The 14,805-nt window shown below is 41.9% G+C and overlaps 1 protein-coding gene across 4 annotated transcripts in view; it reads right to left on the bottom strand.

Moving 5' to 3' along the window:
* Window positions 1-14,805, bottom strand: part of Large1 (LARGE xylosyl- and glucuronyltransferase 1) — a 453,235-nt gene that overhangs the window by 325,562 nt on the left and 112,868 nt on the right. For 3 of the 4 annotated variants that reach the window (XM_048356361.1, XM_048356369.1, XM_048356376.1), the window contains one exon: window positions 3,773-3,960. The exons of the other annotated variant lie outside the window; for it this stretch is intronic. In XM_048356361.1, coding sequence (XP_048212318.1) covers window positions 3,773-3,960 — 188 coding nt within the window. The remainder of the gene's footprint in view (window positions 1-3,772; window positions 3,961-14,805) is intronic. 4 annotated transcript variants of the gene reach the window in all.

Below are 14,805 nucleotides of genomic sequence, written 5' to 3'. Positions count from 1 at the left end.
CTCATTTAGCATCTTTTCTCACAGTCACTTGGCCCTGGACAAGAGGCTCCAGAGTTGGAATATCACTTCTTTCCCAGGTGGCAAACACCATACCCAACAATCTAATGGTTACAACAGCCATTCTTTCTCAACTCACATCAATGTAGATTTCCCAGTAAATGTGATGCACCGATCCTGGTTGCACACTCCAGAACAAATCACAATAAGCTACTCCATTTGTTAGTTATAGTCCCCCTAACTGGGGACAGGTCTTCCTGTTTCTGATTCACTTACATCAAATGCTTAGAATCTTGAATGTATATATAGACTGTTAGCAACTAAACAAATGGGCTTCATCTTGACAACCTCCTGTCATACTGAAGGAGACTAAGGCCTAGGAAGAAAAGTGACCATATGCCAGACCACCCAGCTATCCTGACTAAGCTGATTTTAAAGCCTATGGCATCTTACCTCAACCAGCACTCAACCACTATAGGGCTGTTCTGTGTAAGTGAACCACTAAACCTTTGCACTAAAAGCATTCACATCTCAGAGGTAATTCTGGGCTCTGCTCTCAGGAGACCTATTGAAATTAAACAGGGCTGAAAAATAAATAAGCTCACATAAAACATGAATAGTATTTCGAGAAATCCAGGCACCAACTCTGCTCCTTATTTATGGCTTCATGTTCCAGGAGGTCAAAAACTCCAGGGTGTTAATAAAAGGACTGTAGGATTGTGAGGTTTAACTGCTTTGAAGAGTGCCTTCATGGGTCCTTGTGGAAGGGCACTGGGCACACCCCAGGGGGATGGTCTTTGTGTCCTGGTGACCACTCAGTCACTTATAGAGACTCAGATTTCTGGGTCCAATCACACAGATCATGGCCATTTTCCCCTATTGCCAGACTTCCTCCCAAGACACTGGATTTCTGCTGGCACAGCTCTCAGGTGGAGTATCTTACAACCTCCTGGGCATCATAGTCCAGCACAGAATGATCTTCATGATGAGGAACATGACCTCTGTCCCCGGGACCATGTGCCTGCATAGAGTCAGGGCCATCAGAGACATCCCTCTGTCTCATTCTGGTGCCAGCTCTGTAAGCACTGGCTGAAGCGGCCTGTACACTCAGCATGTCCAGGGCAAACATGCCCTGTTCTTTCCACTGTCTCTTATTTAACCTATTTTAAACTGAAAATTCATAGTTTTCCAAAGCACACTGTCTTGTCTACTTTGTTCTTAGAGTGCAGAGCCCAGAAACAAATGCAGCAATCCAACTGTGGACGAGCTAGTGCCTGGTAAGTTTAAGCCGAGCCTCTGACACTCTGGTTACTTTGATAAGTATGTCCACATCCTCTATCTTCCTCTTAATGATGTTTTTGATATGAAGGTCTATTCCTAAGTATCAAGTTAACAGATATGACACCCACTGTCAATCTGGGCTTGCTGTCTAGAGTATTTTCTCTATGTTCCTATCTCCCACAAACTCTTCATCACTTCATCAGTTAGGCCAGGAAGCATGATGCTTCCAAGAGGTCTTCAAACTGATACCAAACCAGAAACACAGCAACTTATAAAATTACCATAACCTAGATCAGTCTCTCCTCTCTCCTCTTAGGGAAATCATACCACGGAGTTCCAATTACACTCCATGTTTTAGGCAGCTCTCCACCACACAGCATTCTCTGCATACTCTGCCAATCATAAGAACTGGTTTGGGAGTAACCACAGGCAGTCTGCCCTGAGGTTTAGAGGTAACTACATACTGCAGGCCATACTGGGTGATTAGGGATAAGAATAAGTCCTTTTCCTACTGAGACTGATGAGGATGTCAGTCTCAGACTTCCTCTATGAAGGAAAAACCATGCTGAGAGAGAGAGAGAGAGAGAGAGAGAGAGAGAGAGAGAGAGAGAGAGAGAGACAGACAGACAGACAGACAGACAGACAGACAGAAAGACAGACACTTGGGGGAAGAAAATTTGAACAAATAGATGGAGAAACATCCAACTACAAAAGCAACCTTTCAGTCCCTGAATCCAAGCCTGCCTAAAGCCTGAGCTATCTTTGATTCACTAACCTCGTTAACCCAACTCCCATTTGGATTTCTGTCACCTGCGTACAAAGCAAAACTCTACAACTTCACTGCAGAAAGATCCCTCGACAATTGCTCAGACCCATTCCCAAAGTCTAACACCACAGTGAAGCTCGAATGTGTATAGAGAACAGCGACATGGTAAAAACCTAAGCTCTTGAATCCAGTCTGGGCTCCACCCTGATGGACTTGCAGGCCCTGGCAGATGAACAAAGCTTCTGACACGCCCCACCTAATCAACTGGGATAGTAACTATATAAACTCTACGGTGACATGAAGACACAGATGGCCAAGGTCTAGCACATAAAAATGGTCATAAGACTAGTTGTTTAGACTGTCAACATCATTACTGCTATTGGGTAGTAGCAGTAGTAGTAGTAGTATATTACCAGTTTTGTTACACTGCTGGAGTCCATGCTTTTACTTTAGAACCCTATACTGGCACTGGCTGGTACAGCCCTCTTAGATAAAGTTGCTTCTTGTCTGAGAGCATATTTCCTTTTATCCCTTCAGGATCAGCATCAGGTCACCTTCCATCTTTTGATTGCTCTGCTGTAATTAGCCACCCACTGCCAAGGCACATAGCTATTTAGATAGAAGCTCTGAATGACCCAGGGGTGTAGCTGAGAGGCAGGCTGTACTACTGCAGCCCAGTACTGAGCTAGGGCTCAGGAACTCTCTCTACTCTGTAAGGGCAAAGATCTACCTTGTTTATGTTCTATCTGGCTGTCTCAAAGCAAATCTCAGAAAGTGAAGTGAAGGTCCTAATTAAAAAGTAGCCTTGAGCTGGCAATAAAATTTATGCACAAAAAATAAATGTTTTCAAACACAGTAGTGACTTCCCAAAGCCATGTTTTCATAAGAATTTTTTTTAATCCAAGTGTGGGGGTAAATAAAAAAAAAAAACATGCATTCTCACACTGTCATTCTTCCCCATCCTGAATCTAGGAAAACCATCTTTGTCACATAAGATCATTCCCCATATTTGAAGCCACCAACTGAAGAAATGATGAATCTCATCTTTGCTACTTAATTCTGGGAAGTAGCAGGGATTTTTATTTGTTTGGGGAGGGCAGTTTTTCTGTTGCATTCCTGTGCGTACTCATCACAACAACTGACTATCACTTCTAGCAGAAGCCTGATAGCCCCCACAAACCTCTATCCAGGACCCTGCTTCCATATCACAGCACATATTACCATGCAGAGAGATCGTTCGTGAACCTATCTGTCTCCTCCACTCAACAGCCCATGTCCACATTGGCTGTTATCTGGTTATGTCAGAACTAGGTATGGTAGGGAAGTCAAATCAACAAAGTTACTGGGTGTGTGAAAATAAGAATGAACAGAATGACAGAAATATCTGGTTCCATCAATAACTGAGCAGTTCTCCAAGGTCCAATCTTCACCCCTTCCTTACTATACTTTATCAAACAGGTTTTAGATGTTTCTGAACTCACCGACCCAACATCAAACCGAAGTACACCTTATTTTCTCTTTTCATTTTCTCCTCATGTAGCTAGCTGGTGGCTTCCAACTGCCTATGCAACCCTAGGAAGTCATTTCCCATGATAAGACCTCAGTATTCTAGTGCTCTACCCAATGAAGACTGGTGATCAGATGGCTTTGAGGCTCATTTTTGAGGCTCTCTCATTCTGTGCGAGCCTCCGGTGTTCCCATCCTTCCTTCCTTGAGTCCCACCCTTACCTTCGAAGCTCCCAGCAAACAAATATATCCAGGTGATGGCTGGGATGCACAGCAGAGTCAAAGAGGCAGCCAGGAATTTCCGTCTCCCTCTGCAGATGCCCAGCATCCTCTCAGAAGTAGCAATCCCTAATCCCAGTGTCGTGTCTCTGTCAGGAACATGAAATCCTCGGCCTCCCTCATAGTACTTTCTGAAAGAAAGAGCAAAGAGCGAGGGCTCAGTCCTTCATGCAGTCAATGAGTGAAAAGCATAAAACAAGCACAATATGTAGATCCTGAAAGTAGACCTCCATGTCTAAGACTTCCTGCTCACATTTTAGCACAAGATATGAGTGAAAGTGCTGCCCATCTTGCAGTCTATCAAAACCAAGATAGTTGAGGAAATAATGAAGTCTGAGGAACACACACATATGACTAACACAGTAAAAGGAGCATTTAGTTAGCACCTATTATGTACCAAGCACTAAGGAGGTGATGCATATTCAAAACTGGAACATAAGTTGACTTCAAGGAGAATGGCTTAATCAGAGAGACCATACAAAGACTTCTGCAGGAAACCAACTACATGTACAACAACTGAGATTTACATGGACCACTGTTGAGGACAAATAAAATTGCTAACATGTTCATGCAGATGGTACCCTGAACAATACCTGCAGTAGACTGAAGAGGACACTTAAAAAAAAGGAGCTTGGTCAGGCCATAACGTCCAACTTTGGGAGACCTAAGTCACAGCAGAGAAATTGCAACTCAGTAAGGACCATGTTCATAACTCCATCTTTACCATGATGAAAGAAGAGGTGGATTCAAGAAAGCAACAAACAATAACAGTGCACAGAGAATGAACAAGAACAAACATAACATAACCAGCCTCATAAGGGATGATCCTTAGTCCAAGAATAAAATTGGCCATGATGCCCAGACATGTTCAAACAAGAGAGAAGCTTGACAGAAATGAAGTAAAGAGCCCATGAACTTGCACCTGAATAGCTGACTTGGAAATCAGATGACTTACACAAGAGGTTAAAGAGCCAACAGATCACAAGATCCCTTCTCTAAGATAGATGCCACATGGTCACAGATGGAGTGCTTTTCCCCTGACAGAGAAGGATCCCCTGTGCAGACAGGTGTAACAGATGTCCAAACAACAACTATCCATGAAACACCTAATTTGGATGTTCCTTTCCATACTGCCACGGGGTGTATAATTGTCTCCATTATAGCTTTTATGCTCCTTGTGATAGTAGTCTCATTGATCTGCTTCCATTCCTCACCAACAATTGAGTCACCAAGAAAGAGGGCTGGCTTTCCCCCCACCCTATCTGATCCTCACATTTCCTGACTTAGCATGCTGCCTGTCACCTGCAGATGCCTGATAACTGCCTGTTAAAAGAATAAATGAAGTCAAGAGTCTAACCAGAGGCAACCTCTCCAGCTTCAGGAGTTTGTGCTCAGCAAGTTACCAGCAATAAACACCTAATGAAGCCAATCTCAACTGTCAGTGCTGGGCTTTCTTCTGCAACTACTTGGATGGGATGTTCTAAATGGCATTCTTATGAAACAGATGAAAGAACTCAGGGCTGGCGGGGGTGGACTAGAAAGTTTAACTGAAAAAGCAAAATGCTTTTGAACACAAAATGTTGACTTGAGAAAATTCTCCCCTAGGAAAGTATTTCATTCTGAAATATGGGAAACAAATGCAGCAAACAAACTCAGTGCATGCACACAAGTGCATGTGTGCACACACACTCAAAAGCAGCACACAAACTCATAGAAAATGAGAATTAGACAAGGAAGATGTTAGAGTCTCTTAGGAGAAGAGAGGCAAAAAGGAAAGGGTCATGTTATGCTTTTAAGAGATCTGGGTTTGTGGGGCTGGGGATATGGCCTAGTGGCAAGAGTGCTTGCCTTGTAAACATGAGGCCCTGGGTTCAATTCCCCAGCACCACATATACAGAAAATGGCCAGAAGTGGCGCTGTGGCTCAAGTGGTAGAGTGCTAGCCTTGAGCAAAAAGAAGCCAGGGACAGTGCTCAGACCCTGAGTCCAAGCCCCAGGACTGGCCAAAAAAAAAAAAAAAAAAAAAAAGATCTGGGTTTAAATCCAACTGCTGCACCCAGCTCAATTGGTTTTATTCAACTGTAAACCAACGTGATACTAGAAATGACTTGGACTTTGGGGAAAATAGGACAATGGTAACTGAACTCAACCACATCAACATTTTTAGATCATTGAAAAACTAACTCTTTACAAAACTTATTTTCCTCCCCTTTTCTTTCTACCTGCAGAAGTTAATTTCAAAATGATATGCTTGTACAAAATCTTAGAACAGAGTCTAGGATACTTTGTCTTTTATGATGATGATGGCATAAGGAGTTAAGCCCAGCAGGCAAAAAATATTCCTTCATGGATTTAACTTTTAAATGATAGGTCCGTGCAGGAAAAACAAGTTTAAGGAGAAAAAAAAAATCTCAATTTACATCAGAAGTTACTGTAGGAAGTCAACATAGGAGAATTAACACAGACAGAATCAAGGAAAAGAGGAGATGGGCTGGACATTGCATCCCAAACAAGTGCAAATGTTGATGCATGAAGTAGGAAAAAACAGCTCTGTTCTCTCAAGTGTCATGGTCATGTCTGAACACCCCTCCCTCAACTCCAAGGCAGCCTCATGGTCAGGATAGTTTCTCCTCCTAAACATGTATTCTATCCTCTTGTATCTGTCTCCACCAAGGAAATTCACATTTACAAACTTTATATGAGCCAAAAAAAAAAATCATACGTTAAGCCATAAAAGGAAGATTCAAAGTTCAAATGTATGAGCCCATCACAAGTCTTCCTCTGTATAAAGTAGCAGTCTCCATATACAAAGACAAATAACTACATGTCCATACACATGACAAAAGGCTTACATGTTGAAAGTTATCACTAGGCATAGAATATGGGTAATTTCACTATATACAAATATATGGTCCCCCAATTTTTCTTTTTTTTTTTTTTTTTGGCCAGTCCTGGGGCTTGGACTCAGGGCCTGAGCACTATCCCTGGCTTCTTCTTGCTCAAGGCTAGAACTCTGCCACTTGTGCCACAGCATCACTTCTGGCCATTTTCTGTATATGTGGTGCCGGGGAATCGAACCCAGGGCCTCATGTATACGAGGCAAGCACTCATATCCCCAGCCCTGGTCCCAAATTTATGCAAGAATTTTTTTTTTTTTTTTGCCAGTCCTGGGGCTTGAACTCAGGGACTGAGCACTGTTCCCTGGCTTCCTTTTGCTCAAGGCTAGCACTCTACCACTTGAGCCACAGTGCCACTTCTGGCTTTTTCTGTATATGTGTTGCTGAGGAATAGAACCCAGGGCTTTATGCATGCTAGGCAAGTATTCTACCACTAGGCCACATTCCCAGCCCCCCATCTGAAAATCTTAAATCATCGCTGATATTAATGATGTGTCAGTAAACTGACATGTGGAATTGAAGCCCTATTATATAACTACTTAAAGTTTAAATAAATAAATAAACAAACAAACAAATAAATAAATAAATAAAATTGGGGAGAAAAGCTTAAATTACTATGTCTGGTTATACTGTTTGCAATTCAAAATACCTGAGCAGAGAGTATGAAGTACATAATTTACATGTGTAGGTATAATGAGTCAATCTCTGCAGCATCTAACTAGGAACACACCCTCCAGGCTTGTCTGGTTACATTTTAAAGATCCGAGGATCTTTAAAAGGATCCTAGTCGGATCCTAATCCACCTTTCAGATGCATGTGTTCTGAGTATTTGGGGTGGAGGTGGGGGTGGATAAGTAGGCGCATGCACACATGTGTGCACACACATTAGTCCTGGGGCATGAATTCAGGGACTAGGCCCTGTCCTTGAGCTTTGCTCAAGGCTATCACACTACCAATTGAGCCACAGCTCCACTTCTAGCTTTTTGTTGGTTAACTGGAAATAAGAGTCTCACAGACTTTCCAGTCCAGGCTGTCTTCAAACCATGATTCAGCCTCCTGAGTAGCTAAGATTATAGGCAGGAGCCATCAGTGTCCAGCCAGCGGCTGTCTTTTAATTACCACCTTAAATCACTTGCTATGTGTGTTCATTATATATTGGGTCGTCTAGAAACATATAAAGAAGAAATAGAAATCTATGGCATTTTAAAAAGATAGACGAAGGAAAAACTATGGCCTAACTCTTCAGAATCACTTAGCAACCCAAAGTGATCTTAGGTACTTACTAGAGTCAATGCACTGGAGCTGCTGATTCTAACTGAAGACAGCCTGGGTCCTGTCATTCACATCATGTCACCTCTGCCTTTGCTTGCAAAATGTTGTCCCAGTACCTGATCTTTACAAGACTACATTCTGCTTATTCTGGAAGGAGCTTTGAACACATCAGCTCAGACAACTCTTCATGGACAATCCTATTCCTAACAAGATCCTCCCCCGCATCATCTATCACCACGCTGTGTTTGTTTCCTTCAGTACTCATCAAATTCTGAAATTAGGCAATTCTTTGATTGATTCGTTGCTTAATAGCTGCCACATCACTAGATCTAAATCTCCACTTGGGCAAAAAGCCATGTCAGCATTACAGCCAATGTACACCCAGGTACCCAGGAAGCACTCCACCAGTATCTGCTAGACAAATCAAGGAATAAGTGTGCCCTCAGGTATCTTTGCAGTCAAAGGGACTATTTCAAAATGTACTTTCGAAACGAAGCCAGCCATCCCTGGCTGTCCAACATCTGTAACATGGCATACATAATCTGCTTGGTACCTCAAGGAGGTCCACACAGTAATGATCTGGCACACACACAGATACTGTCACTCTCATGTGCAGTGATGTCACAGGAAACATTCGTTTTTGGTCATTGTCTCTCCATCTTCTGCTTTATGAAGAAAGGCCCTTAAAGCATTTGATACCTCTCACTCAGTCTGCAGCCACACACATCCCTGTACTTCAGGCCCCAGAGAATCTCCCTCCTGCAGATGGTCCTTGGCTGTCAACCTTGCAGTTGGCTCTGGAGGCACAGCATAAAATATTGATCATGGGAACCAGGTGCCAGTTAGTGGTTCATGCCTGTAATCCTAGTTATTCAGGGGGCTGAGATCTCAGGATTCCAGTTCAAAACCACTCTAGGGAGAAAACTCTATGAGATGTTTATCTTCAATCAACCACCAAAAAGCCGGAAGTGGAGCTGTGGCTAGTGGGTAAAGCACTAGCTTTAAGAGCTCTGTGGTTTGGGGTTTTTTTGTGTTTTTTTTTTTTCTTTTTCCTTTTTCTTGTTTTTAGTATACCACTTGCAGTTATTTCTTTCTTTTTTTTCTCTTTTTGTTTATTCCTGTTTCTGATTTTGACACCTTCTGTCTTGTTTTTAAGTTTTTCAGACTTGGGGAAGCGAAGGGGAATCACAGAAACAGTGGAACAAAGGGTGAACCTATGCAACAGTGATACTCGCTAGGCACTACGTTATAAATGAACTTTAGAACTTGGGGAAGAAGGGGAGGCGGGAGGGGGGGTGGGATGGGAGAAAACGAGGGAGGGGGTAACACTGCTCAAAAAGAAATGTACTCACTACCTTACTTATGTAATTGTAACCCCTCTGCACTTCACCTTTACAATTAAAAACAAAAAAAGCTCAGAGACAGTGATTAGGCCCTGAGTTCAAGTCCCAATACTGTTGCACGAACATGTATACATACACACATGCATGCGCGCACACACCCACACACACAAATGGATCACAGAACCCAAAGAGTGAAAAACAAATGGGATAGGCTTAGAATAAATTGAGAACCTGGAGTTCACTGTATTGCAAAAGCCGTGAGAGTCCATTCCTGTCAACTCTGGTTGTCTTGATCTCACTGAGCAGTCCAATTCTCTGACTGCAGCTAAACATGTCACTGGTCTCTGAACCACTGTGATGTCAGAGATCAAGGGCAGTAGGCACGCCAGGTACTCCAACACTGTCTCCCTTCACCCTCTTCGCTCAACTCTGCAGATGCGACACAATGCCTGTCAACAGAGAATTGTCCATCTTGTCTCTGTCACATGAAAAGCAAACTCCAAGGCACAGTCTGCATTTCATATGGGCTTCACCGTATTTTCAAAGCACTAGGAATCAAGAGACCTGGGTCAAATGCCAATCATCCATATTCTGGCTGTAGGAACTTAGCAAGTCATTCAATAGCTTGGAGTCTTGTCAGTTTGAGGCAAAGGACCACTGCAATATTGTCCTAGAAAGGTCAAATGAAATGGAAAATATGAAATTAGAACCAGGTAAGATGTTGAGGCATTCAGACGAAAATGAATTTATTGAATTTTAGCTGCTTCCCCAATCAAAGTCTTGCAATGGGACAGACAAAGGTAGCTTGTGGCTTTTGTACTCACAAATCAGATGCAAGCAGCAAAGTAACTTAACAAAAAAAAAAAATGTGCTTTGCTCCTTCCTCTAGACCACTGAACGGGTGAACTACTAACATGGAAAGCATGCTCTTATATCAGAAGGGAATTACAATCACCTCTGAAACCATGACTCTACATGTTCCTATTCTTTATAAACAGACCATACCTGCTCTTTAAAAACAGATTGACTTATAACAAAGATTTTACAATAGTGGACCCTTGTCTTTCTGTAGGTATCTGAAAACATTAAATGGAAAACGTAACCAGAAAGGCTAAGGCTAAGTTTTCCACCATTCCGAGTGGAAAGATAAAATCTTGTGAGATCGGATCCCACTCTATGTGGCCCAAGATGTGTGTTAGTCATACTTTTGCTCTATGTGGTACGTGTTACTCATCTTCTAGTCACCGAGGTAATTCAGCTATCAGTCTTACTGCCAAATACTGTAATGTTTATGTTCAAGTAACCCTTATATAAGTTCCTAACATTAAGTCACAATCTCACCCCACCCCCCTCATTTCAACTTTTCATCACACACCCATATCATCACACATTATCACAAGAATGATGAGATTAATGCCATAAGATATGTGACATACAGAGAAAGACCACATTCTTGTAACTTTTACTACAGTATATGGTTATGTTTGTTATGTTAGTATCAGTAATCTTTTGCTGTGACTTTTTATCAATTATACTTTATCATGGTTATGCACACATGTATATATTATCCTATGTGTATGTGCATGTGTAAATATGTATCTGTGAGTATACGTATATGTGTATAATAGATGTAATGTATATATCATAGCTATGCAAGACTATATGTAGAGTTCTGTACTATCCAAATATATTTTAGGTACCCACTCTTGAAATGGATTTCTAGAAGATAGTAGAAACAAACTGCATCTCAAAACTTATTACTCATGAAGAACCAATGCACTTCCTTAGATAAGAAAACAGATCACTTTTATAAAGCTCTTTTCCATAGCCACAAATACATCAAGATGCATTGTACACATAAACTGTCATCTTCAAGTGAAATTCCTTTGAAGAGAAAAATAAAAACTATTGTTTGTCATTTACTTGACATCATGTGGTATGTACAAAATATTAACATGTAATCAGTATAAACCATTACCTGTGAGTTATTTTATTCCTTTTTCTCAATCACCGTCTTTGAAGTCAGAGTGTATCTTAGCCTGACACGCAGCTCATTTGGAAATGGCACCTTTTTAGTGCTCAACATCTGTACTGTGACCAACTGTAATATTTCCTAAGCTATCACTTATACTATTGAGGGCTACAAGACTGACTACCAGCTGGAGAATGGATTTGTGGCAGAGGACCCAGGAGGCACTGCAGTAACACTGTCAGGATAAAGAGTACCTGTACAAGTAGAGAGAACAGGATTTACTGGATGCGACAGTGCTTAGGAAACAAGAAACAATCACAGGAAATTACTAGATACCCAGGAACTGACTGACACTTTCACATGGCCTTAATTCACACAGTATACACCTGTGAGACTGCATTTATATAGGGCACGGAGGCTCAAAGAGGCTAAATGACTCAAGTCACCCAGATGGTAACAGGAGTCCTGGAATAACCCTGAGATTTCTTATTACAAGTTAGTATGCACTCCGTTAATAGTATCAAAGACCTCCTATCTCTCCAGTATAATACACATCATACCTTCCAACCCAGGAGCCCCATGTGGACTAAGAAGACTACGTTACTTCATACATCCTTGCCTTCTGAGCTAATCTCTTCTACCTGTTTGACTTCCTCCTCACCGACTCCTCATTTACATGATGCTTCTCAATCAGGGTCATATTCCCTTCCTTTAAGGAATACTGAGCTATGTTTGGAGAGAATTTTGGTGATCAAGACTGAGCAGGATGAAGTGCTACTAGAACCTGTTGGGTACAACAGAGGAACTGATAGACACCTTACACGGCACAGGACAACCCTACAAGGAAGAACAATTCAGCCCAAAATGATGAGAGGGGTGAGAATGAGAAACCCTGGCCTAAAGTAAGAAGTACTCAGGAAGCCCTTGTCACTAGTGGGCTCCAAGGATGTTTCGGCAGAGCATGTACCCAACAGACCTGCAAATTCACAAAGTCTACCTTTCTCACAGATGTCCCATTGGCCTGGGGATTAGCACCCTCCCCCCCAACCAGCTTCCCTAATTTCCTCCCTTTGCATTACCCTACACAGTGTTGATTTTATATTATAAAGGCAGGAACTCTGGCTTAATACAGCTATTGGGAGGCAGGTGGTACAAATATTGCTTCTATCACAGAAATATTGCTGAGGTGACACAAGCAGAGGAGCAAAAGGGTTAGAGGGTGACTACAGAAGTAATAAAAAATGTTTACTTCTGATGTTCAGCTTTTTCAACAACGTATTGCCCGAGAGATCTTTAATGCAAATGGATCATTCTTGAGGATATACACGTTTCCTAGAGACCGCTCTAGAAAGGTTGATTTTTATAAAAGTTTTTCCTTTGAATGTTAAAAGTCCTTCTTTACCACATTCAAAAGGCTACCCAGGAAGCCCTCCAATTGAGTGTTGTGGTCTTCATCTCTTTAATTTCTATCTGGAAAGGCATACTTGAGGCAGGCATGCCTCACATTTTCGTTCTGCTTAAGCAAACACTTATAAGTTTTTAACAAGGACAACTACCACAAAAATCACTTTGGCATTCTGGATTGTAGAAGGTCTCCCTGTGTTTGACCTGCAGAGTCGATTGTGCAGCTGAATTTGGGGGCCTAGTGAGCTTTTATGTAAATATCTTGGATGGAAAATGATATAAAGAAAGCAGCTATATCTAGGTAACTTCTCCACACTTTGTCATTTGTGCTGGTCCACGACTGGATGACATGACCTCTAAGTGTTCTCTATTCCAATGCTAGCCCAGGGCTGGGGCAGGAAGATGGATGCATGTCCTTCAGGGGTCTTAGGAGAGAATAAAGGACAGATGGGTACATGCAAAAGTCAGGGTCAGGGGAAACAGGGTTGTTAGGCAAAAGTATCTGAGTTGAGCCTCAGATGATGCCTAACTACAAGGAAGGAAAGATAAATGCCACAGTTTAAAGAAACCAAAAACCACCAGGGCATGACCAGGACTGGGGATAGAAACTGACCACTGCTTCCTGACAGAAGCTGCAGAGACAGATGACAATGCTGATGGATGAAACCTGACAGGTCTTGGCTCTTGGCTATGAAATGAAGTCCTGGAGCTAGGATCTGTGTCTGCTAGATAGCTACTGAAGACCCCTGAACAGGAAAAAATGGCCTCAAAGGAAACTGACAGCAGTGTGAGAGCTGGATTAGGTGGAAGATAAGGTGTAGGCCCAGAGACAACTTTAAAGGTGTCTGGTATGGGCCATCCCGTTGCTTTGGCACATTCCCTTTAATACCAATCTGTCTATAGATGGACATGCTGTATGGATGGGCATGGACTGGTAAATGAGGAGTAGTTCAGGTATGTTCAAACAGGGCCTGATGTAACCTAGTTCTGGCCAGGACCTGTGATAAAAGAAGACATGGTAACTTCACCAAACCCATGAAGGAGAGACAAACAGGAAGGAACTTCCCCCATTTAGACAGAACCATTATTTGTCTTAGATTAAAGGGGAAAAAAATCTCCCCAAGGGCAATGCATACATAAACCACTCAAGCTACTTCAATTATATGATGGTTTGCAACCATATAATATAGCCTGAAACCCTTTAACTCTTGCTTCAATGTCCTCCTTGATTTGGGCCTCTTAAATAGCCCAATAATCTGGGGGGAGGAGGGTTGCGGGGGGCAGTAGTACTGGGGCCTGAACTCAGGGCTTGGGTGCCATCTCTTAGCTTGGTTATTGTTGATGGTGGTGGTGGTTTGATTTGTGGTTTTTTTTCTCAAGGCTACTGCTTGAATCACAATTCCACTTCCATTTTCAGCTTTTTGCTAGTTAATTAGACATGAGTTTTATAGACTTTCTTGCCCAAGCTGGTTTGAACCACAATCTTCAAATCTTAGCCACCTGACTAGCTCATAGGTATAAGCCACCCTGAGCCCAGAAAAGTGATGTGCTTTTTTTAAACTGAGATGAAAGTCACATATGGATCTTTATAGATGTGGAATCATACAACATGTGACTTTTTGTGGCTTGTTTCTTCTACATAGCATCATGTTTCAGGGGTCCATCCGTGTTCTGACTTGTTTTAGCACAACATTCCTTTTGTGATTGGACTTCAGTCTATCACATGGATATACCATACTCTGTCCATTCATTAATGATGGTGTATTACTAAGGTGAGTCACGCTGTTATGCAATTTGTACACAACTATTTAGTTAAGATGAATACATTTTCTCAAGGTGATCTAAGGCCCTTTGCTTTATACAATATGCCTTTGTCATTGTTACTACTGATGGTATTAAATCTTTCAGACCTGTTACATAAGGAACTCAAGCAATAATAGTTTATTTAGCACCTACCTGGCTCTAAGAACTTGACTTTCAAGACTTCTACTATCTGTACATTATCATTCCACCATACAGATTAGAAAACTACAGTTCATGGTAGGTTACATAATATCCCTCACCTGAAACAGAGTAAAATCAGGATTTA

The sequence above is a fragment of the Perognathus longimembris genome, chromosome 1 (assembly GCF_023159225.1).
Source record: "Perognathus longimembris pacificus isolate PPM17 chromosome 1, ASM2315922v1, whole genome shotgun sequence".
Lineage (NCBI taxonomy): Eukaryota > Metazoa > Chordata > Mammalia > Rodentia > Heteromyidae > Perognathus > Perognathus longimembris.
Note: the sequence above shows the minus strand (reverse complement) of the source record. Positions and strands in the feature narration are given on the sequence as shown.